Source organism: Pelobates fuscus, chromosome 1, assembly GCF_036172605.1.
Source record: "Pelobates fuscus isolate aPelFus1 chromosome 1, aPelFus1.pri, whole genome shotgun sequence".
Lineage (NCBI taxonomy): Eukaryota > Metazoa > Chordata > Amphibia > Anura > Pelobatidae > Pelobates > Pelobates fuscus.
Window position 1 is genome coordinate 94,729,577 of NC_086317.1, and position 26,180 is coordinate 94,755,756.

Below are 26,180 nucleotides of genomic sequence, written 5' to 3' on the forward strand. Positions count from 1 at the left end.
GTTTCGAAGCTTTTTTTTTACCGTTAACCCCTAACTAGCAGCAAGCAGCACTAACAGTAAATTCCCCATTTTCCCATGACTCCCACCCACCCCAGCTAGCAAAATATATCATTATAAAATATTTAAAATAATTAATTAAATAAAAAAATCCTGAGGGTTAAAACATAAATAAAAGTTAATCCTCAGTGGTTAAAATTTTTTAGATCACAGTATAATACTGTGATCTGTATTTTGATCACTGTAGGCAGTGATCGACTGGCAGGGAAGGGGTTAATTTTTATTTGGACTGGGTAGAGGGTTTTTTTTGGTTTGTTTTTTACTTAAACGTAATTTTTAACTTTTTAAAGTTTATTTTAAAACTTTTTTTAACGTTAACCCCTAGTTAGCCTAACACCAAATCCCCCAATTCCCCACTAACTTCCACCCACCCCAGCTAGCTAAATATATAATTTTTAAATATTTAAATTAATTAATCAAATAAATGTAACCCCTGAGGGTTAAAAAAAAAAAAAAAGAATTAACCCTCAGGGGTTAAAAAACAAATATCAGATGACAGTAAAATGTAATCCCTGCCAAGAAGACGTTATTGCACAGCTACACAATATTTGAATGGCATAGCGATAGCACTTCAACAATGCTAGCTAGACATGTCTGGAACTGTCTACATGAGAAGTTATGTGTTACAATGTTTTATCATACCATTATGCCCAAATGGCTTTGCAACCGATAAACACAAGTTCGTGCATGACTACTTAAACATGCGCATGAAAATACAGATTGCCAGAGGGGGGCAATCTGGGTCCTGGCTTGTGGATTTTGGGCAGCATGTAGAAGGTTCCCATCTGAGGATTGGAAGGCATCAGATTTTCTAATTCTTGCTGGAGGTGTTTCGGAAATGATTTGATAAGTTTTGCGAGTTTAGCTGTATACTCCTTGCTGGGGTCCTTGTCCAGTTTTTTGTAGTAGTTTACATCAGACAACTGTCTGTTCCCTTCTGTAATGTATTCCTGGGTGTTCATGACAACTACTGATCCAGCCTTGTCAGCCGGCTTGATGATGATGTTTTTATTATTCATCAAGTTATTCAAGGTAACTTCTTTCCATAGGTGAGAGGTTGTATGTGATTTTTTTTTCTCTTGTGTGGTAACAAGGGATGAAAACTTTCAATGTAGCTGTCCGATTTCATGTTAAGTCCTGCTGTCGGTGTAAAATCTTTGTTCTTTTTCCTACCATTATTATCCTGGTTGAGAGTGGTGTTTTTTTGTCATAGAATAATTCTTTAAGTCTCCTTCTTCTGAAAAATCCTTCCACGTCTGAACACAACGGGATGTGATCCAGTTTTGTGCTGGAACACAATGTTAGCCCCTTGGATAAGACTGATTTCTCAGGTATTGACAGGTGATGATTGGAGAGGTTAACAATCCCAGTATTGTCCATGCAGTGTTTTTAGTAGTTAGCAGGCTCAGTTTGGTTTGGGTCATTGGAAGTTCCGGTGGGAGTTAGTTGGTTTTCAATGGTGCAATCAGTTAATCTTTCATTTGGGCTTTCTCTGTGCTGCGTGACATTGTGAGTACTAACAATGGAATCTCAATGACATGGGGGCTGAGGAGGCTCCTTAGTCTCAAATTTTTTTGGCCCTACAGGCAGCCCAAAATCACTAGTTCTTTGCTGCTCCCCCTGCCGAGTCTGCTCTGTAGATTTTGGCTGGTAGCTGCTGAGAATCACGGAGCACAGCATGCATAGAGACCAGCATAACGAAGTATAAAACTAGAAATTCAGGCTACGGGCTACCTGTCGGGCCAGTGAAATTTTAGGCACAATGGAAAAGCACAGTTTTCAGGCACAGAGAATATGATTTCATATCCTCGTACTCTATCACTGTGCTGCTTACAAGCCCATGTCTTGCAGGAAACAGCCAGCACGGAGAACACAGCAGCATAAAATCCTTATCTGGTTGCTGCCTCCCACCTTCCCCCAGCCACTGGTAGCAGAATAATTTTTTCCAGTAAGTTTGTGTCTGTGCCTGTGTATGTGTCTTTGTGTGCCTGTATCAGTGCATATGTGTGTGGGCCTTTTTGTGTCAGTACATGACTGTCTGTGTATGTGCTTGTTCATCTCTCTGTGCGCCTGTGTGTGTTTTTATGCATCTATGGTTTTATGTATGCATCTGTGAGTGGTGTACATATCTAACTGAGTATGTGCCTATGTGTGTATGTGTGAGTGTGTGTCATTATGTATGTATCTGTGGGTGTGTGAAGAGTCAGTGGCGGACCTACTGTGGTCGCAGGTGCGACCGGGCCAGTCACTACCCGTCACCCTGTGGTCCTCTGTGACCGGGGTTCGTGCCATCGGGAGTGTCAGTGTGTGTCTATGTATCTGTATGTGTGTCAGTGTTTTTCTCTGTAGGAGTGTAATTTTGTGTATCTGATTGTGTGTCATTCTGTGTGTCTGTGTATCTGCATGTATCTGTGTGTATATATGTCTATGTATCTGTGGTTAGTTTGTGTGTCTGTGTATTTGCATGTGTGTCAGTGTGTTTATCTGTGCGTCTGTATCAGTATGTGTGTCTGTGTATCAGCATGTGTGTCCTTGTATGCATAAGTATGTGTTATATGGTGTGTAGTATCTGCATGAATTTCATTGTGTGTTTGTCTGTATATCTGCATGTGTGTCTGTGTAACGGTCACCCCACCACACACACTGTCACCCCCTTCAACCTGCCACACTCACAATAACTCCCCCAATCCTGTCACTCACCAATGCCATACTCACCTCCCATTACTCTACCATATTCATCTTATCACACTCACCCCTCACCCCCAATCCTGTTACACTCATTCTGCATTACTCTGTCACACTCACCCTCTTTCACCCTGCCACACTCCCCCTATCACATGAATCCCTCCAATTCTATCATACTCATCCCCCCCAACTATGCCACACTCACCCTGTGGGGCGTGAATGAAACACATGGAGGGATGAGGGGAGGGTTAAACATAGGGCAATTTTCACACCGGGCCCCATGGTTTCTAGTTAGTTAGAACTGGTATATATTTTTATTGTAATATTGCTTTTTGGGTGTTGGGAAAGCACTTTTATGTTAGTTTTATATATTATTTATGTACACCTATATTTATTGAAGTGCCTTAAGCACTATTTGTTTTCTGTCTGTTTCATATCCTTTGCTCTCTTGCATATTTTGTAGGAGAAAATTGGAGTTGGGGACAAGTGTGTAAGAGAGGGTCTGTGGCTTCTGGCCAAGTTCATCATATAACCAAGATAATGTTTTGGCTCGTACATTTGCTACATCAGCATCCTACTGAAAATTTGTCATGATCAGGACTAGTATCTCTGCGGAGCAATGCACCTTAATATATAGCCAGTTCTTCCTCCTATATTTCTTTGGAAAATATTGTTTTATTAAACTGAGGTGTCTATCTGCCCAAATGAATGTTTTAAAATAGGTGTGTGGCATAGGGGAGAGGGCTTATTCGCTTATGATGGTGTGATGGTGGATAGTTGATAAGGGAATTACAAAAATGCCAAAATGAAAAACACTATCCAACCCAGCTATTAGATTTAGTTTAGCTGTTGTGACCTAATATGATAATTATCTTGCCCTCTTCTGTTTATTTTACAAACCCCAAAGTAATCCAAACTGCCCTGAGCTTTTTACCCCTGACATGGTAATGATTAAAAAAAAGAAACGCTAGGGGGCGCCGAAACGTTGTGTAAGCCATCTGTCCCTCCCTCTTGTGAGTCATGGTTTCCAGGTCCCGGAAGCAGTGATGTCTGCACTTGGCCTGTGGCTTTCAGAGAAAATGTATTGCGCAATGTGTTTATCCGATTGGCTAAGAGACACGGGAGGGGCGGGGATAGAACGCAGTCCGTGTCAATAAATTTTAGCGCTCTCCGCTGTCGCTCGCATTCCGTCGTTGGATTCTTACGATCACCGTGGATTCATTGAGCCTAGTGTGCCGGGTCAGGCGCCCAGACTGACTAAAGGGAGGAAACTCCTGGGAAGCGAATGAAGAAACACGTCTTACTACTATTCACGTACAGGGGATTAGTCAGAAAAGGAAAAAAGAGCAAGAGACGAAAATGGCCAATTATATCATTAGATCGGCCATTCCCAGTGATTGTAAGGACATCTTGCGGCTTATAAAGGTGATTAGCCCTCTGGCAACCTGTCTGCTGCATGTGGATGGGCGTAAAGAGAGCCAGCAGTTGCCATGGCATTGGCCCCCTCTGATTCGATGGGCTATGATGGAGTTTGGCCCTATCCTAAAGACAGGTTCAACCATTTATATGCAGGATGCACAGCATATGGGAGGGTGGTTGTGTTTTTTTTTTTTGGTTTTTTTTAAGTTCTATAAATATATTTTTATTACAGGGCTCGTTGGAAATTAGACAGATGGTCTTAGCTAGGTCGAGAAGTCCTGTACTGACAGTTTTGTCTTGGTTCTTTGACTAGCACCTACCCATCTGTCAGAACTGTACAGAATGTATCCAGGATATTGGTGGCTATATATGTAGACGTGGCACATTTTCAACGACATTTGATATAAAGTATCAATTTCCCTTTTTTTTTTTTCTTCATCTGTGAACTGTTAATGGTGGTCTCAGTTGTGAGACGTTCAAAGGCCCTTGTGTGCCACCTTGGCAGTGCTACCAGTCCTGGAACAATAATCTATAAATGATGGTCTTTGTTGTAGGAGTATTGTATGTTGGCAACATTCCTTGTAGCTATAACAAAAGCTTTGTGTGCAGGGAAAGTCAAACTTATAACTATATAGTTTTCCTCCTTGAGTGTAACAGGCACATCTTACCCGTCTTTGTTTGGGGTGGCTTTGTAACTACAACCTTTGAGGTATTGATGGACCTAATGTTAAATAATCATTTTTAAACCTACAAATATATGGGTTTTTATCATCACATCTGTGTTTGGCTCCATTAGTATGTTATTAAATATTTTTGGTTCTTGTGGTGTGGTTTTTTTTTCTTGGTTTTTTTATTTATATTTTTTTTGTTTGTTGTTTTATTTAGGACATTCTTGTCCTTTTAGGTATGATGCATATTAAAGTACCTGTGAGCATGCTGGTAGGCTGTGTTCTGTCCCTATAAGTGGTTATGGTCAGAGTAAGGTAAAGGGTTAACTTGAAGTAAAGCATTAGAGAAGGTTAAGTCTTAATGTCACACTGACTGGTATTGACCTAATACGTACTGAATCAGCATACAGAGAGTGAATGTACTCTGAACTGGTGTAGTACACTCGCCATGCGTAGTCTGCCAGTTTGCTGCTCTTGCACAACAAATTTCTTAAACCGGCTATAAATGGATCATAATTCTAAACTCTTTCTCCTTCCACAGGAACTTGCTAAATATGAAGAAATGGAGAACCAAGTAGTGCTAACGGAGAAAGGTATGTTAGGAGTGTCACCTTTGTTTTGTTGCTGTTGTATTGTAGGGGTTAATGAGAATAAACATGGCTCCCAGTACTTTGTTTTGAAACCTGCTTATTGGGCAATATGCCAGTGCATTCCCATAAGTCTTTACTCTGATGCTTATGTAAATATGGTAGACTGAAGTGTGGGGGTGTTCATTAAATGTGGTGTTTCATTTTTTTCTACAAAGATCTGCTTGAAGATGGATTTGGCGAACACCCATTCTATCACTGTCTTGTTGCTGAAGTGCCAAAGGAGAACAAAACTGTTGATGGTAATGTGTTTAATGTTCTCGTACATGTGTATTCTCTTCCTGTTCTGATCCTTGCAGACTTTGTGTTGACCCATACGCCAATGCAATCTGTTAAACCATATCTTCTCTAATTTGTCCCCAATCTTCAGGTTACAGTCTCTAGCTTCGCCATGTACATGGCCCTTCCGTGTACATGGGTGGGCGGGGAGGTAACTAAAAGATCGTTACACAATAAAGTAGATGAGCATGAAACGAGGTAAGGCCAACAGGGATGACCCCCTGAAAAATTGTACAAACAAACACGGTAGATCAGAAATCCCATGCAGCTGATGTAAGTTTTCATGTGGCAATTTCACCAACAAGAATGACGTTTTGAAAGCACCTCCAGGCTTTCATTTCACTGACCTTTTTTATTTTTATCATGTTGGGAAAAGAGTTTGAAGAGCAGTCTGTTCTTCTGTGAAACATTCTCAACATGTTAGCAGTCCATCTCGGTCACCTTTCCTTATACTGTGTATTTTCATTTTTTCACTTTTTTTTTTTTTTTTTAAAAACCTCCTTTGGGATCTGGAGTGGGCTGACTGTTTGCCATTTTGTATTGATTTAAAGTTTCATCAGTCACTGCAGCTAGGAATAACTGAGGATTTAAGATTTGGATTCTAGGATTTTTTTTATTTTAATTTTTTTAAATGTAGTTGCCTCAAATACATAATAACACTGATCTCCTTCTGAACTGCCGTGTGAAAGGAAATGAATCATTGACTTGTATCTTTTTTTCTTTAACGTGTTTATTCGATGTCATTATGCAATAAAAGAAACAATCAGCATTCTTGTATTACAGATAACAAACAAGCTGGCCAATTTAACACTACTTCTCAAGACCAGAAATTCATTTGATATGATTTAAATAAAACATTTCTTCAATGAAGAGTTCTGTAAAATTAAGGGGGTTGGATGAGAAATGTTGTTCTAGATAGGACAGGCTGGAAGAAGTCCCTTCACAAATGTGTACTGTAATTTTAATGTTTGACATTGTAATGCCTCATCTGAATTTGAACATTGTTTATATTGCTCATATAACCAACTCGTTTGTTCACAGGGTTCACAATTGTTGGTTTTGCAATGTACTACTTCACGTATGACCCATGGATTGGAAAACTGCTTTATCTTGAAGACTTCTATGTGATGAATGAGTTCAGAGGTAGGACTGTGATCTAGTGGCTAATGTACCCCATTATTGGAAGTCACTGAGGCTGGCTATGCAACAAATACAGTCCCCAAACATGCATTGATATAGCTGGGTATTGGCCTGGCACTGGTTCTTAACACTCTCAGCACCCAAAATCTAGTCCTCGAATGTTGTAATCATGTTGGGTTGCTGTGGCAGCACTACATTTCCCAGTGCTATAACTCTGTAATGAGCTAGCCTTATCACATCTTATAGTGGTGAGCACCCCCTACCAGTCTATTGTCTAACCTTATCCCAAAGACTACAGTATTCCAGAAGACAATGTGAACTACATGTTTCCCACAATCCTCACTGCCTCAAAGTCTTTGTATTGTAGCACTTGCTTCTGTATTTGCACTGTGATTTAAGACCTTCACTTTTTCCTGATGACCTGTACAAATGAACACTTGTTTAAATAAAAAATATTTTTTTTTTTTTCTTTAGGGTCTGGCATCGGATCAGAGATATTCAAGCATCTGAGTCAGGTACGTTTGATGTTGGTCTTAATTAAAATTGAGCACTTTTTTTTTTTTTTTTTTTTTTAACATGATCCCCAACATTTGCATGTCAAACACACTTGTGGTAGATTTAGTTATTTTTTTAAACAAAGTTAAAACTACAGATCATTATGGTTGAACAATGTCCACCTCCATTAATTTTCAGGCTTTTTTTTTTTATTCTAGATTGCTGTGAAGTGTCGTTGCAGCAGCATGCACTTCCTGGTTGCAGAGTGGAATGAACCATCCATCAAATTCTACAAGAGACGTGGAGCATCTGATCTGTCTACCGAAGAGGGATGGCGCCTGTTCAAAATTGATAAAGAGTACTTGTGTAAAATGGCATCTGAAGAATGAAGATAGACTCCCTCTCCAGAGCAGCAGATTATTGACTAAAATAAAAGCTTTCATCTCTTGCTTGCTTAATGATTCCATAGTGTATCGGCATGTTAACGTTTAGACAGTGGCTTCTTCGCATGATCTTTCTTTCCATAACTAAAGTATTTTTTTTTTGGCTCAAGGCTGTTGTGAAATAGATATTAATTTCAAGTTCCTTTCATCCATAAGATGTGTGGGCATATATAACTTCATTCTTGAAAGTAATTTGTGTACAGTGTACACACACGTGTGTAGGGTTTTTGTATAGTGAGCTTGTTTTTACAAATTAAAGAACAGTGTTCTGCTAAATTCTTTGTCTCACTGATCCTTGGGGTGTAGAGCATCTGGGTAGAATCTCTAATCCTGTAGACATTGCATTATAAATGGTAAATAAACTTTAAACCGTGTTATCCTTCTCACTCATGACTATACATTGTAGCGAAATGCTTGGCATTTAAGGGACCATTGGTGTGGAGGATGGTATCTAGCACACCTGTAAAAGCTGCTGGCTTGCATTGAGGTTATACTTAAATTGCAGCATGGTAATGACCTCACACAGCAGTCACATTCCAGGGTTTAGTGCAGTGTTAAGAGGATTGGAGTTGGGAACAAATAACAGAACCCATCATGGTTGCATAGCTATGGTTAATCAAGATTTATGTAGATCAAAAGCAGAAACTTGTGTTTTCAGAGATGTAATGTCACAATGAACATATCCCCAATATTGACCCTCTTAGTATATCTGTTACATGGACTGGAAGGTGGTGTGGGACATGTAAGCTTAACACTACAGTGAGTCTCAGCCCTAAACATTTTTTTTGCTTTAAAATAAATCAAGTGAATGATTAATCGGCCAATGGAAAATCACAGCGGTAGATGACATCTGGGAAAAAAATCACTTTATGATTTGAATTGGGGATAATTCAAAACTATAATTGAGGCTGCTGGTTGTTTCAATTTCTAACATTGTGACCATTAGTTTTATATGATTGTGTAATTAGGAGTTGGGAACACATCCAGCTGTCTTAAAGTGAACCTAAAGTCCCTAAAAATAAACCTTGTGTTGAAACTAGGTTTCATTCTGTCCTTCCCTCTGGCAGTTATATCCTATTTTGTGACTATTTCCTAGTCTAGAGCGTTGGCCTCAACAATGTTGTCAGCTTGGATGTTGACATCACCTGTGATTATCCTCCTTTACATAAGTGGATTGGAGATGTGCATGCACCTCCTATCAAATGCTGCTATCCATTGCATTTGATTGTTGGATATTGTTGTACTGTCACGAAGACCACTACTAGAGGTACATTAAAACTTGCAATGTTGGGACAAGATTTTTATACTGACGCACAAAAGCTCCATCAGCTCCAAAGTTCAGGAGACGGGCTTTAAGATTCTCACGCGCTGGTATAGGACCCCTGATGTTGTACATCGTATAGATCCTGGGTTCCCCAATGAATGTTGGGGATGTGGAGCCCCAGATGGATCCTTCCTCCACATTTGGTGGAGTTGTCCCGATATCGTACCCTATTGGACACAGATCAGAGAAGCTATCCGCCTCATAACGGATATCACCCTTCCCCTCCACCCCCTCACCATGCTCCTACACCACACAGACATGTCCATCTCAGCCTACAAAAAATCCTTGCTTAGACACCTACTGACTGCAGCCATAGCGTTAATACCAACCAAGTGGAGACAAAAGGGTGCACCTACCTTCCAGCAGTGGTTGGACAGGGTGGGGGAGATACACCACATGGAATCACTCACGGCAGCTCTGCAGGGCAGACTAGATAAGTGTGACCTCATCTGGATGCCATGGCTGTGGTACATTATGATGGACGGGGCCGGGAACCGTGGATCCCTCTTCCCCCCCTCCCTCCTCCCTTACCCTCCCTGTTTACCTGCAATGAAGCACAAGCTATCCATCACCCAGGCTCTGACTCGCTTTAACCATCTGACTCCCGCAACCCGATTCCGGACACAGGGTCGTAGACTCCTCGCGCTCTTGACCATACTGAACCACCCCAGATGACCATCCGTCATTACGGACCCTGCACGACCCAGATCCCCGGACTGCAGAACCTGACAATACCTACCCAAACTCACCGAATTACCCCGCAGCCATCTCTCGACCAGGTGTAGCGGAATAGGCAAACACTCTCTCCTACAATCCATAACCCCTACCCCGCTTGCTGAATGCCACAACCTACAGTAGGGAGAATATCTCCGTATGCCCCATCGGGTCGAGGTACCCCATCTCTCCCCTGCATAGCACGGACTAGGCCACTCACTGGTGTCAACTGTCATTAACAGCCACATAAACTGGAATATCAACTAGTTACCTATTATATTCAGACTGAGATACCCCATATATGACTCTTACTTAATATTAATGTGCCGTGCTATAAATCCTTACCCAGTTCATCTACGCTAACCCTTCATGTTCCTGAGGCTAAGTGTAAATTGCAATCCATTCCTGTTACCTTCCATGCTTGACACAACCTACAGCTGGGAGAAAACCTCCGTACGCCCCATTGGCTCGAGGTACTCCGTCACTCCCCTCCATAGCACAGATCAGGCCACGCACTGCTGTCAATTGTTATCGACAACCACATAAACTTGAATGTCTACTAGTTATCGATTATGTTTAGACTGAGACCCCTCATATACGACTTTTTACTTGATATTAACGAGCAGTGGTATAAATCCCTACACAGTTCACTTAAGCTAACCATTTATGCCTCTGAAGCTATGTGTAAATTGCATGTCAATTCCGTTACCTCCACGCTTGCTACTATTTACAGTTGGGAGTATACCTCCGTACGCCCCATTGGTTCGAGGTATCCCGTCTCTCCCCTACATAGCACGGAATGGACCACACACTGATGCCAATTGTTCTTTACAGTTGTATAAGCTTGAATGTCTACTAGTTACCTATTATGTTTAGTCTGAGGCATCCCATATATGACTCTTACTCGATATTAATGTGCCGTGATGTAAATCCTTATGCCGTTCATTTACGCTAATCTTTTATGTTTTTGATGCTAAGTGTACACTACATCTCATCTCTGTTACCTTTCATTTGTAAATTGAAAATTGAAAATAAAGATTGTCAAAAAAAAAAACCTGCAATGTAAGCATTGCAGTTTATAGTTTCTCTCCCTCCTTTAAACTGCAATGTCTTGCATTGCAGGGTTAAAGAGACTGGAAAACGGCACCCAGATGTCTGAGATTAAGTGGCCTGACTAAAGAATCCCTTTTAATCTTGTTTAGTTTTATTGAGGCAAGCATCTGCACCATTCTAAGCCTGTTTAATGTGTGAAATGGTAAAGGGGCACGGAAGCCAGGAAGTGACCCACTTATTTTTTTTAAAACCTTTTATGAATGATACATTAAGAAAATTCACTGTCAAAGTTCCTGGCTGACATATGATCCCTTCCCCACATAAAAAAAAAACCACGATTACCTATAATCCAGCAATGTGTCTTCTCTCTGCTCTAGTTCTGGGAAATAAACACTCCTGGTGATCTCCAGATCAATTCAATGCTTCCCAGAAAAGCAATGAGAGGTAAGGTATATGAGCAGCAATGCTTCTTATAAAGAAGCATTGAATTCATTGCTTCTATTTGAGATTTTGAACTTGGCAAGTGTTGAGGGTGAACGAGAAAGGGATCCTTCCTGGCTGTCTGGTTAATAGCCTGGAGGTGTTGCCCAGAGGGTTTATAAAGGTGGCAAATCCTATTTTTTTTACAAAATGGGCAGCAAAGTCATCTGGTTTAATATATGTATGCATTGGTTTGTCAATGAAATGGGCTTGTACTTGTCATTTGCCATCAACTTATGGGAAAAGGCATCTTCTCAAAAGACACAATGCATGCCAAAATCATCTAATTGTTTAAAAATATTTGTACAGGATGTGGGGTCTAACAGAATCAGCCATAGAACCTCACTTTATACTTTTGCACAAGTGTTAACACATAATTAAGCGAAAGGGGCTGAACAAACAAAGCTGGTGAAGGAGGGAGAGCTTTAGGAAAGCATATCCCCCTTCCCTACTCAGCAAAAGATACAAAGACCCCACAAGTAACAGCGCCATTTTAATTTAATCATTTGATTTCCAGGATTTTGAAATGGTCAAATATTCTGTTTGGAATACTGCTAAAATATTGTTTAATGTTCTTGCTGTTTAGAAAGGAGAGGATGGGTCAAAAAAGGATATCTGTGTTATGGAAACATAAGATTTTACATGTGAACAATAGCATTCACATTGTAAACGTCAGTAGGACACTTCAGTTGTAACTGCCACTTACGCACATTAATCCACCAAGCATAAACATGTCCATCTCTTTTCTTTATTGTTTGTTCCCCTAGTATATAGCCCACCAGGGCCTGACTGGGACAAGAAATGTCAAGCTTTAGGATTATTTTTAAATTTTTTAATTCTTCTTTATACTTATTGCAAAAAACTCAAACATACACATAAAAAAGGAAAATTAAGGGTGGGGGTGGGGTTTGCGACTGAAACTGACCGGACACCATCTCTGCCAGCTCCCAACCGCGATTCACATAATCCGCAAATATCTCAAAACCAATTTACCAACCGGTCAAATTAAGACCACATAATGACCCGGGCATAGGCGTGCGCATGGGGTGTGACAGGTGTGCCTGGGCACACCCTAACCCCGCAGCCCACGCTGTGTGCCTCCATGGGCGGGTGAGGGAGATCATGGGCCGGCTCACAGGCAGGGAGGGAGGCAGGAGAGGACCCAGGGAACTCTTCCCAGCAGCTCTGCGGGGTCCCTCTCGCGAGGTCGGAGCGTTGCCGTGGCAAGCTAGAGTTCACTCACGACTAGGACCACCAGGGATCCGGGAAGGCAGCAAGGATCCCCCCTCACAGGCAAAAGGTAAGAAGGGAGGGGGGCTATTTCCTAATCTGTCCACCTACCCCCACACACAATCCCTCCAACAAATTCACACACAGCACACACACACAGCACCCTTACACACATAGGCGTGCAGATAAAAAACAGAAAGGGTCAGCGCTAAATAAAAAAGGTAAAATAAGGCAGCAACCCTAAGAAGGAGATCCCTCTGAACCCTTCAAAATAACAGAGAAGAAAACAGATGGAGAAGACTGCGCCACAGAAAGAGGAACTAAAATATATTAAAATATGTATACAGAATAGTCTCTAGGTAAAATAAATAAATAAATAGATAAATAGGTAAGTCCAGCTTTGGTATCTTGGTTCTTTGTACTCGAGGGATGTAAAGGGTCTAGGTCTTCTCAGTCTCCGTATGTGGAAAAAAGAAAATACCTGATAGTGCAATATGTCTGGGCTAGATGGACAACACTTAAGAGATAAAAATATTGCACTCACATGAACAAGAGCTATGACCAGCTCTAGTGGATATCACATACAGTGGTCTAATCCCCACTTATGGGATATGATGGTCGTAGTCTTTTCACAGTAGATGGTAATCTAGGTGCTCGAAGCAAAAGAGATAGCCACAGATAGTGCTCTCAGTAATATAATACAGGTGAATAAAAGTGAACAGAATATTACTTACAAGTATGGAGCAGACTTACTGCTCAGTGATGACAGCGTTAGTGGTATGATCCCCACCTAGGATGTTCTTGAGAGTAAAGTAGATAACCGCTCTTCAGGTTAAAAATAAATAAAAAAATTAAAAATGCCAGGAAAAAAAAACAACTCAGATTGAGTAAATTATTGAAATAAGGAGGTAGTAGGTTGCAATAAAACCAAAAAACCTTTATTCAACATAAAAAGTATTTGAAAGAAATATCCAGAATGCGTTTCACCATACAGGCTTTATCAAATGGATTAATAGCCTGGTCACACCCTAATCCCCGTGGCACGCCTGTGAGTCCTGCGAACTGTTCCCACTGTTCCTGCAGGCACTCTGCCGCCCCAAATGCCGTCCTCCTCCCCCCGTGTTCCCCCTGTCATGGGGGGGGGGGGAGAAAGAGGTGATAGACATCCACCCGGTCGGGTGCCTGTCTCCATCTCAGCCGCGGCGAGGGAGCTGTGTTCTCTCTGCTCCCTCTCGCCGCGCACCGTTTGCTGATGCAGGGAGCCGGAATATGACATCATATTCCGGCTCCCAGCTACAGCAGACAGCCCGTGCGGCGAGAGGGAGAAGTCAGCACATAGCTCCCTCGCTGCGGCTGAGATGGAGACAGGCACCCGACCCACTGGACCCCAGGGACAAGTCCACGCTAGCACTCCAGGTAGGGATGCTGGGTGGACAATTTTTGTATGTGCCCCCCATGTCTCCCCATGTCTCCCAGTGTCCCAAGATGTATGTGTCCCCATGTCTATCAGTGTCCACATGTCTCCCAGCCAGTGTCCCCATGTCTCTGTCCACAAGTGCCCCCAGGTCTCCCAGTGTCCCCAAGTGTCTGTGTCCCCATGCCTCCCAGTCAGTGTCCCTAGTGTCTCAGTGTCCCCATGTCTCCCACTGTCCCCTGGTCTCCCAGTGTCTGTGTCCCCATGTCTCCCAGTGTCTGTGTCCCCATGTCTCTGTGTCCCTAGTGTCTGTGACCCCATTTCTCCCAGTGTCCCCAAATATCTCAGTGTCCCCATGTTTCCCAGTGTCTCCATGTCTCCCAGTGTCCCCATGTCTGTATCCACAAGTGCCCCCATGTCCCCCAGTGTCTCCAAGTGTCTCAGTGCCCCCATGTCTCTCAGTGTCCCTGGGTCTCTCAGTGTCCCCATGTCTCACTGTGTCCCCTAGTATCCCAGTGACCTGGGACACACTGAGACATGGGGACACTGGGAGAAATGGGGACTGGGCGACATGGGGACACTGACACTGTGATACATACGGACACTGATGCCAGGCTGGCCTTCCTATTCTTTGGACAGACATGCCCCCTTTTTGGGCATGTTCGCCCCTTTTGGTAGTTCTGGTCACGTGATTCGCGTCAGTGGCCCACCATTTTATCCCGCCCATCGACTTCGTGCTTCACTGGACACTGCTGTTAGGGGGTATGGATTTACTTGAAAGATGAAAGCATAAATTAGAGAGATTAACATAGAGTATGTGTTTTATTATAGCTGCATCCTTTGAGTTTCCCTCCAACACCAACTCAGATACATGACACTTGAGAGGTATGACTGTTTTAGTGTTTATGGTCGATAAGATTGTGTAATTAGGCCCCATCATAATTGTCAGCACCAGGCCCATTGGGCTCTTAATCTGGCCCTGCCTCACACACATATCACCCTTACATACACACACACGGCACCCTCACACACACAGCACCCTTACACACACTGCACCCTTACACACACACACACACACACACAGAGCACCCTCACACAGACATGCACAGCACCCTCACACACACGGCACCCTCACACACACACATCACACTAACAGCACCCTCATACACACACACACACACACACTGCACCCTCACACATCAGTGTATGTATGTGTGTGTGTGTGTGTGTGTATATATATGTATATATATATATACACACACACACATATATATATATATATATATACACACATACATATACACGCAGATTGTGTGTTTGTGCTTTAGGGTGCACACCCTTATGCAATAGGCTGCACACGCCTATGGACCCGGGGCACCGAGGGGAACAAATGGATGCCCTTCTTCCAAACCCCAAAAACTGGGAAGGCCAAACGCAAAAACAGGGCCTACTTCCCGCTGACCCTCCACAATCTGGAGACTTTCTTTGCAGGCTATCGGGTATATGACGACCCAGACGCGGAGGGAGAAGGTTCCTCGATGCCCTACTGTACCCCCGCAACAATGAAGCGCCATACACAGAAAGTACAGCAGAGCTCACCTGCCGAACAGCCTGATTTTGGAGTGCTGTTACAATGACAGGCGCCACCCAGGGTGGCTGCAGCAGAGGCCTCCACTGCTCCAACGCGGCCTACACCACCAGCCCATTCACCTGCAGCGCGGGCGGAGGGGGATCAAAACAACATGCTTCCAGCCCTTAAAGAAACAGGGGCCTCCGACAATGAATGAAAGAACTCCAAGACTTACTAGCTACAGATATATGCACCCTTAAGGCTGATGTTCACCAAACCATGGACAGAGAAAACGCCGTAGAGGAGAACATTCTTAAAATAAACAACAGTGTGTCTCACCTCACAGACACGCTGAAAACGTTACAAGCAGCCCACCAGGCGTTAGCGGTACAGGTATCCACGCAAGGGGACCGCCTGTGCCACAACCACATCAAGTTCCGCGGGGTACCTGCGATCACACCAGCTGAACTGCCTCACTTCCTCAGGAGACTAATGAACACCATCATGTCTCCTACAGCTGCACGTAGAATCTCACTGGAGAGCACATACCGATTGCCGGCAGGGCCCAACTCACCACCCACAGAAGCTTGGGATGTTATCTTATGCTGTGCTACATCACATGATAAAACCACCATAATGACGGCGGTGAGAGGCAAGACACCCCATGCGTTTGAAAATGCCCAATTGCTCTTCTTCCAGGACCCAACAAGGGCAATGCTGCACTGGCGGAAAACAATGTACCACCTCACCAGCCGTCTGAGAACGGCAGGCATACAATATCGCTGGGGGCGCCCAGGGTCCTTACGCTCACCCATAACGGGACTACCTACAGAGCCACGTCGGAGGCAGATATACCCGCAATCCCCACTACAGTGGGACTCCCGGGAATACCTATGACCAGGGCCACGACTAGCCCATCCCAGATGGGAGAACTAGCCACAGTGGAACTATTTACCCCTCGTTCCCTGGGAAGCACGAGCCACGTGAAGGCAACTGCACTTATGTTCACCTATGCTTGCCATAGCGGACGCAGCCTCAGCAGACTAGTGATTTGTTACGATGTTATGCTATTTTGTTTACTTCACAAAGTTATGCTATGATTTCTCACATAATTGACAAAGCTCAGTTAGAATTTTCAATATAACTTTAGTCTCTCGTGACGTATGAGGTCACATGATCCCCCACTCTACATAAACAGGAACCATGACCGGTCTGAGTGGAGGTGGCGCGAGGCCACGTTAGAGTTGAGTACATCCAAGTGGTCGGTCTAGTGTGGTAGTTTAAAAACCAAACAAACTACCGAACACAGTCAATGTTCTTACCCTGGAGCTTGTTCCCCTTGTTCGTGGGAACATTTCCACCGAACAGTGTCTTTCTAAGTGTTGTAGAACCGAACACAGGCGATCATGGAAGTAGTTTTGTTCGGGAGTTTCAGTGTCCAAAAATAGTTCCATGACCTCGACGACCAAACACCGCTGCTTGTGTTCATGCAAACAAGATGGCCGCCACCTCATGGTCCTCCATAGGAAATGAGGCCACCAAGACAAACACTTAGAACCCTGCGGTGGCAATCGATACAAAGTATCAATTAGGCATAACAAGCTCCAGGGTGGTCTCCGGTTCGTGCGGCTGTTCGGTTACCGAACCATATAGTCCAAATACACTAACTGAGGCTTTTATATCACATTTTACAGGGTCCATAGTCTGTGGACAGGAGGCTGGCAAGCAGGCTCCTTCAGGAACTCGTGGCAAACTCACTTGGAAAGGGGAGTTTGTCACAGTTTCCTTCAAGCATATTTCAAATCTTGGCTAGCAATAGCCTCTTCTTCCTAGCAGACTTTCTGAAGCTTTCAAATCACAGATGTCCTAATGCCGTTCAATGAGAAGTGTTTGCAAGGCAGGTGCTCTGGGCTATTGCTGTCTCTTGAGTTTAGCACCAGTGAGCTAAACAAACCAGGAAGTAACAAGACTGGCTGTCTTAATGACAGCCAGAGGTGTAACAAAGTTCATTTATAAAAGTGCCAATTTTTATTGAAATTTACACTTTTATAAAATGGAAAAAAGGAGGACATACTATTTGTCATGGCAAGGGTACATAATTCATTGTTGCTGTAACGGATCGCCTGGCACCCCGACTTGGTACCTCCGTTAATGGATGCTCCTAGTGCTTCCTGAGGACTCCAAGCACTCTGGCAGACACCATAATCACCGAATCCGAGAAACCGTTAAATTCTCCCAAGCGTATGAATGCTGTAGACCATTGAATAGGAACCATACGAATAGGCTTGTACTCCTAGCAGTCAACTGGAACAGCATACAATAAATCCTTCCCCCAATAATGAGACGACACATCACTTTGAGGGTAAAACAGGAACTCTCGACTGGCTCATCCAGCCTGGCTTTTATTACAATAATACACATACAGGCCACACCCAGGGGGAGGCATAAAATAACCAATCACATACATGGTTCAGCCCACACATCCCCTCCCCTCAGATAACAGTAAACCCAATTATCCGGTACACTTTTCCAGCCAAGTTCTGGATGTACCCTAAAAACAGGGGGTACACCTTTAAATCCAGCATCGCTGGATAGCCCTTATTCAGGGGGACAACATATTCAAAATTCAAGTCATTCGGATGAACGGTTCGGGAGATATGGGGTTCCAAAGATTTGACCGACCGCATGGGTAAAGTATCCGAAAACAGTTCCATGCATTTTGGCCCTGCGGTCGGTCACAAACAAGGGAATGAAAACAGACGAATTGCCTGTGTTATAGAGCCTGGAGAGGGTTTGAATGAATTCCCTTGTTTGTGGGGTTCTTTCTACCGAACGGCGGGTCATTCGGTAGTGTCTATACGAATTTCTGGAAGTATGGAGGTCTCAGCGGTGTTTGCCTAGTCGAGTGTCCGATTTTAGTTCCAGACACTCGACGGCAAAACACCGCTGTTCGGTAGTTTAAGATGGCCGCCGCCACGTGTTTGTTTCCCGAATGGCGGCCACCCAGAGGACAAAGCATACATTACACTGATTGCCAATTACCCGTTTGCAACATTGTTGCAAACTGTAATTGGAGGCACACTTATTCCTGGGTGGTCTGGTTGTTCGGCAGTTTCACTCAATATAATGAATGGAGTGATTCTACCGAACAATCAGATGAATGCTGCATACATATCCCAGGTTAAACTCAACACATAAATACACATGTAATATTACAGGCAGTACACTAGACTATGTATCACAGTCTTAAAGGGACAGTAGTCCCAAAAGTCCCAATGTGTCCATAGATGCTGTTAAAAGGGCCAGTAGCAGCAATATAAAGTACAATATGCCCCAAATAACCCAGGGGCCATAGTCAGCAGGTAGGAGGCTAGCAAACAGGCTTCTCCAGGGCCCAGTGGCGAGGTTGGTTTCGCCACAGTTGCCCTATGGAATATTGCTATATTATTATTATTATTATTTTTACATTCTTTATTTTTCCGTGCTGAGAAGCACAAAACATGCTTGTAGTGCCATAACAGCAAGTACAAGCTTAGAAGGATAACACAGGATGAACAGTATTATGGCACTCTGTTAAACAGCACATTTTTAAGAGTAAGTTTAACACGTTTTTTATGAAACAGAAATATAATACAGTCTGGGAGTTGCTTAGCCTACTAGCTCACTTATTTAACATGAAGTAATGGTTTAGTCAGGGCTGTGTGGACACAGAAACAAGAGTTAGGACAAGCTGTTTGTCGAGTAAGAGTAGTGGTATGTGTTTCAACTAGATGGAAAGCTTTGTGGCTGGTACTTGCTTAACGACTTCTTTGTGTTGTGTCTTAATTCAGGTTATATGCTAAGTTAGGTAGGCTAAAAACAATAGGAATAATGGAACACACTAGACCAGTGGTTCCCAAACATTTTAGGTTGAAGGTGCCCTTAATATTTCAGTATTTTTCCAAGGCACCCCAAGTCAAAAATTCTAGGTTGTATATCTGCACAGCGCTGCCGCATTTGTGGTGTTATAGTGTAACATATATTGTTGGTGTTTGAAGGGGTGCTTGTTTACATTTATTGTGTTTTAATAAAGGGGTGTGTTTGTATGTGATGTCTGCGTTTGATTTCAGAGGTGTGTCTGAATGTAATGTTCACTTTTTTTTTTTTAAATTTTTTATTTTTGCAGTGCACATTAGACTAACATACAGGCTAGTGGTACCCCAAAGGCATTCCACTTGCGGTGATCCAAACATAGGTTTCACTGGGGTATATAGGAACAGTGCACAATTTTTCTTTTTAAATACAAGAGAATCAAGATTGCTGTTAAGACATGAAATTACATTCAAGCTAAGGTACAAGATTAGAGAGAGCAAAATAAAATAATATAAGATTACACAGAGTTAGCATTGGAGATTAAAGCGTTGCTGTTGCAGAGTATGCATCAGTAAGAGGTTTGATGAGAGTAGCTTAAAGACTCCTGCACTTGTGGGCTAAACTAACTATGGTATAGAACATGCTGAACTGAATATTAGAACTTTAGTGAGGCATGTATAAACTAACAATAAAGGTTGCTTGTGCTGCATGAAACAGTAGAGTCCCTCAAGGTAAATAGCGCTCAGTCCTGTAAATATTGCACAGCTCTCGGCTGTTGTTGCCGCCAGCGGCCGCTCGCTGCAATTATTCAGTCCGGTGTCAACCGACTCCCATGGTAGGTAGGTGCTTGCTGAGGGCTGATGGCTTCTCCAGGGTTATTGATTGTAGGAGGCAACGTACTTTGCCCTTTCTGTCTTGGGTCAGTTTACAGGCTGGTGTTTTTAAGCCATGGGTCTGGGGGCTATGGGGCCGCTGTGGGCCGCGTTTGGCTCGGAATCTTGGGTCCGGTGAGGTGGGTGTACGTGGGACGTGTGTGGCTCTTTTGTCCTTGCTTGCGTGGGAACGGGAGATGTTACCTGCCCGTCCAGTTGTCGTGTCCCGCTTTGCTGGTTGCTTGTAGTTACCCCTCAGGGCGGTTGCTCTTGGGGCACTCGGTAGTGCGTCATAGTGGCGGCGCCTGGTTGCCGGGCGCATCCATAGGGCCACTGCTTTCATAGCTTGGTAGTTTGTCACTCCACAGTTGTGGAGTACTGCACAGAAGTTTTTATATAGCCGGTCCAACGCCTCCATTGGCTGTATCGGTCGCTTGGGGTATGAGCCTCTTGTTTGGGGCCTGTGTTGGGCCGCCATCTTGGTGGTGCCTCTTCTGTTTTGTGGCTCTATAGGCCGCGTGGCCCGGAGGTACGGCTGCGGTTTTCCACCGGTTGAATCACTTACTAGTGTGTCGTGGACTTGTTTGGCGGGTTGTTGCTTGTTGCTTATTCTGGATACGCTTATGTCCGCCATCTTGGGTGCCCCAGGTCCCACCTTGCGTGGTGGAGTTGCAGGCATACTCATGTGGATCTCCCCCACCGGTCCATAGGGGGGGGGGTAAGCACTCGTAGTCGCTTGCGGCTGTTTGCCTTTGGCGGGAAAGCGGCCGTCTTTCCCTGCCTCCTCTCGAGCTAGGCCCCGCTCTGCCGTCGCGGTGCTCGGTCATCCCGGGCGTCGAGATTGATATCAGTGTGCTCCGGTAGGCTTCCTCCGTGTCATGGGCACACTGGCAAGAGGATTTGAGACCTATGGCTCGACAGGTGGGCATTAACAGCGCCCGTGTGGCAGGAGCTCCTGCTGCACACGTCTTGCCAGTTCGCTGGTTAGGCTCCGCCCCCCCGTAATGTTCACTTTTAAATGTGGATGTACATTTGTGTGAAGTATTTGTGTTTGAGTGAAGGGGTGTGTTTGTATAAATTATTTGTGTTAGATTGCAGGAGTGTGCTTGTATGTTGTGCTGGTGTTTGACTGCTTGGATGTATGCACATACATACATACTTACAAAGATATTCATGCACATTAACAAACAGATGCATAACAATATACACCAACACATACACACAAATTTATATAGACACAACATACACAGATACACATCAATATAAAAACACAGATGCACATACACAGATGTGTGCGCACACACAGACACAGAAGCACACTGACATATACTGGACAAAATGTTAATGTGGCCAGCCTAAAACACACCTGTGCAATAATCATGCTGTCTAATCAGCATCTTGATATGCCACACCTGTGAGGTTGATGGATTATCTCGGCAAATGAGAAGGGCTCACTAACACAGATTTAGACAGATTTGTGAAGAATATTTGAGAAATAGGCCTTTTGTGTACATAGAAAAAGTCTTAGATCTTTGAGTTCCACTGATGAAAAATGGGGACAAAAACAGTGTTGCATTTATAATTTTGTTCAGTGTATATACACACACAGATACACATGCTGACACACACACACACTCATACACATACACATACACACTCATACTCACACTCATACACATACACACTCATACTCACACTCATACACACACTCATACTCACACACATGCAAACACTGACACTTATGCGACAGACAAATACACATATAAATAGAAATTACATATCTCCCAGGAAAATAAATGATGGTCCTGTTAATCTGGCACATATACAGGATATAATACTTGACACTTAATAATAGAATATGGCGACATAATTATAACACAAATACAGTACAACATAATTTTTTGAGAAAAAACAATCAAACAAGTAAAACTTGTTCTCTGAAAGGAATTGCATAGACATGCGGACCAGGGTGTTGCAGTGCGAAAAATCTGCTTTGGTTTTCCAAAAGCTACACAGGAGGTTATTGTGTAAAAGAAATGAAAGAATTATTGTCCCCAAATGGACAATAAAGCAATTTGAGTATGAGATATTTGGGATAAGATTAGAGAGAGAGACTGTGTATTCATGTTATAAAAACGATAGGAAATGATTAATCATGTAGAAAACCTGATATGAGTCAGACATTTCCTCCTTTCCTGGTGTATTCTAGTCCTGAATAAGGCTTACAGAATTATCCTATATAATAATGTCACATCTAATACCAAACTTATTATACTTCTGTGACACTTATTGTACTACTTTTATTAAACATGTCTGCAATTAATATAATTTTGCCTTTTAAAACCTTCTTCTAATACGATCAGACTACCAGACACATGCTAAAGAAATACAATAAAGTCAAATTCAACATATAACTTAAACCTAGAAAGAAGCATGACTGGATTGGAACAATAATGTATTCCAGGCATTTAAAGACAGAGCAACCCAATAGGAAGGTGCAGAGTAGGAGAGCAGGTGTGTTGTCATCACCAATGGCATAAACACCCTTCAAAGTGGGCAATTCAGTGACTCTCTAGGTCAGACCAAGCACAGAGTCCTGGAGAAGACCTCTCGCATCTGGAAAATGCCAAGTGTTTGTGTAACATATTTAATGACACACTTGATTTGTGTGTTTGCTAGTTACTTGCTCCTTGTTTCTCCATAAGAGATGAATGCGTACCTGTCAATATCAATGGATGTGTATTTTTGTGTGCGTCTGTGAAAATTTATCTTGTACAACACAAATAGGAAGGGACAGCATTCCACTCAAGATTTGGGTACAAATCTCCAAGGTTTCCTTTAAATTACCTCACAAACAATATACAAAGCTTCTTTTTATGGTGCAAATCCGCACTTACCTAAATTATAACCACACCTCTAGACGGCAGACACACCATGGGTCAGAAAAACTAGAATCCCAGAGCGGACAAAGGCCCCACCTGGGAAAGCCGCCTGGGACAACATGGTGCTTCTCGAATGTAGCACTCATACTTCTTTGGCGATTTCTTGGGGGATCCGGGGGAAGGGGCAGCATACACCCCACAACCAGGTTTGAAGCCCCCCTACAGCAGAGGACCGAAACCCAGTCACTGCAACAGTGCTCAAGATCATGCTAGACGAGCTCTGCTCAAAAATTTCAGCAGACATAGTCCATTTCAAGAAAACTGTGGAATCTGGGCATCTATGAAAATCGCTCAATTGGAGGCCTTACAGGGAGTCCATGACACCAGGCTCACCATGATAGAACGCAATCTGGAAAAGCTCCAGCAGCAACAGCTACATAACAAGCAACAAATGGATGCCCTGGAAGCAGGAGCGGGCTGGGACGGGGGCAGGGAGGCATTTTCCCCTCAGGCCGCCCTAAATCATTTTAAAAATGGTAGCCTGCAGAGGGGGCTCTCTAATTAAGCGGCCACCTAAACCGCCTTAGGGCAGAGCGCCCGTGGCCACTGGTCTGCAGCTCCGCAGTGTGCAGAGCTGCAGACCATGTGTCAATCTGGCCAATCAGAGTGTTGCGGTGGGTTACCACGTCTCGTGACATACATGGTCTGCAGCTCTGCACAATGCGGAGCTGCAGACCGGATATCACCACCGGACCACCAGGGAGCCCACTGGATTACCAGGGAACCCACACTGAACCACCAGGGAATGAGAATAGGTATTTAGTCCCCCCCCTCACCATCACCCCCTCACTCACACCAACACTCCCCCTTCACACCATCATCCCCCTCCCTCTCACCATCACCCCCTCACCATCAACCCCCTCCCTCACACCATCACCCCCCCTTCCTTCTCACCATCACCTCCCCTCCCTCTCACCATTACCATCACCCCCTCCCTCACACTATCACCCCCTCCCTCTCACCATAACCCCTCCTCCGTCTCACCATCACCCCCCTCCCTTCTTCACACCATCACTCCCTCCCTCTCAAATCACCCCTCCCTCATAATACCCCCTCCCTCTCACTATCACCCTCCTTCCTTTCACCATCACCCCCCTCCCTCTCACCATCTACCCTCTCACTCACACCAACACCCTCCCTTGACACCATCACCGAACAGTTCCAATTTGATTATTTTCCTTTAATTGTTTAATGTTTATATGTTTATTTATGTTATTAAAATTCTTTTGCACCTTACTAACGCTCTATTACACGGTCTCACCTTTGAGGAAATACACTCAGGAGATACTCTTACATGCTTACTAAACTCTGGCTCATCCTACACGCTGAGAGCCGGATAGGCAGGCCTGCCAAATGCTCTACTTATTTTCACCGACATGTAAAATATGCCACTGACCCCCCCCTCCTCCCCACATTCCCAAATACACTGCGCAAACCACTGACAGCACTAGGAGTTTTATATTCTGAGGAAGTGTTTCAACAGGTGACAGAGGCGTGTTAGTTAGACCACAACAGTCCGAATTGTACCATAGCATCCTGTGGAACACCATTTAAATAGTAAAAAATATGTACCACAATCTTTTTACATAAAACCCTCACTCCACACTTTTCATTCTCAAGACACTCCACTCATCTCTTATCCCATCCTTATATCAACGTCTTAAACATTGTACACGTTTCTTGATGTTACCATATCTATTGATGTACTGTGTTACACTACTGTGGAGTGAGAAAAATAAAGAATGCAAATTTCTTTTTTTTTTAAATAAGGAGCCGCAACGCCAAAATAAATGGCAAAGAGATTTATTCCACGTGTGTTGTACTGCCAACGTTTCGACCCAACCCTAATAAAGTTAAAGACCCTGAGGTTGGGGCGAAATGTTGCCGGTTCCACACAGGAGGAATAAATCTCATTGACATTTACTTTGGTTTTTCAGTTGCTTATTGCTTTTTATACTATGAATGTGTATCTGTGAGTCTGTGAGTGTAACTGTAGAGGGAAGCTGCCACTCTATATTGGTCTGGCATGAGAAGGCACTGTCGTGCATTGCATGCCTTGCTCCTGTCAATTCATCATCGTGGTTATGTGTGTATTGTTAGTGGAGACAGAAAATGTGTGTTTTTATATGTGAGGAACAGTGAGATGATGCCTCCCATTATTCATGCCTCAGCAACGCCCACTGTATGGTCCTGAAGGCTGAGGGCTGACTTGTCAGTGTCAAGCTCACCCCTTTTTTTGGCTAAGCCGCCCCTTTTTTCAGGTAAGACTGCACCTTTTGTGCATGGCTACTGAGATGGCTCACATCACTGGTGACACAGTTCAAGACTCCTCCCACCCGTCCTGAGTTAAAGTGCCAGTATGTTGAGAGATATGGTGAGTGTGTGTTCATATAAGTACATGCATATAAGTGTGTGTGTTCAATGTATAAGGCAAAAATATTGTGTATGGCTGTACAAGGAATAGTGCTTGTAAAACTATAGTTCCACATTTGGGGATATTTGTCAAAGTGTCACAGACAGTATTGCACTTCTATTGGCAACATTTATTACATTTGTAAATTTTTCTGTCTTCTTTTCCTCCCTAACCATGAATTTGAGACATTTGTCAGCAATGCAATAGATTTATCAATCAATACACCACTTTTACCACCCATAGTGCATCTTACTGCCCTCTCTTTCCCAGGTAAATGACGCACACGCATCCAGCCATCCAACTGATCCAAAAGAAAATGTGACCAGGCAACATTTTTCCATTGCTCCATGGTCCAGTTCTGACGCTCACATCCCCACTGAAGGTGCTTTTGGTGACAGACAGGGGTCATCGTTGGCACTCCGACTGGAATGGGGCTGTGTGTTCTGACACCTTTCTACCATGACCAGCATTAAGGTCTTCAGC

The 26,180-nt window shown here is 43.6% G+C and overlaps 1 protein-coding gene across 1 annotated transcript; it reads left to right on the forward strand.

Annotated features, from left to right (window-relative positions):
* The first annotated feature begins 3,853 nt into the window (after positions 1 to 3,853).
* Positions 3,854 to 8,109, forward strand: SAT1 (spermidine/spermine N1-acetyltransferase 1). Its single transcript, XM_063450074.1, has 6 exons — positions 3,854 to 4,167; positions 5,371 to 5,422; positions 5,635 to 5,718; positions 6,797 to 6,898; positions 7,370 to 7,410; positions 7,609 to 8,109. The coding sequence occupies exons 1-6, from the start codon at positions 4,102 to 4,104 to the stop codon at positions 7,777 to 7,779; spliced, it is 516 nt and encodes a 171-aa protein (XP_063306144.1). The 5' UTR covers positions 3,854 to 4,101; the 3' UTR covers positions 7,780 to 8,109.
* The last annotated feature ends 18,071 nt before the right edge of the window (positions 8,110 to 26,180 follow it).

Coding starts and splice junctions, on each gene's coding strand:
- SAT1 (XM_063450074.1), top strand. CDS start 4,102: ATGGCCAATTATATCATTAGATCGGCCATTCCCAGTGATTGTAAGGAC. Junction 6,899..7,369: donor TGTGATGAATGAGTTCAGAG/GTAGGACTGTGA, acceptor TTTTTTCTTTAG/GGTCTGGCATCGGATCAGAG. Junction 7,411..7,608: donor TATTCAAGCATCTGAGTCAG/GTACGTTTGATG, acceptor TTTTTATTCTAG/ATTGCTGTGAAGTGTCGTTG.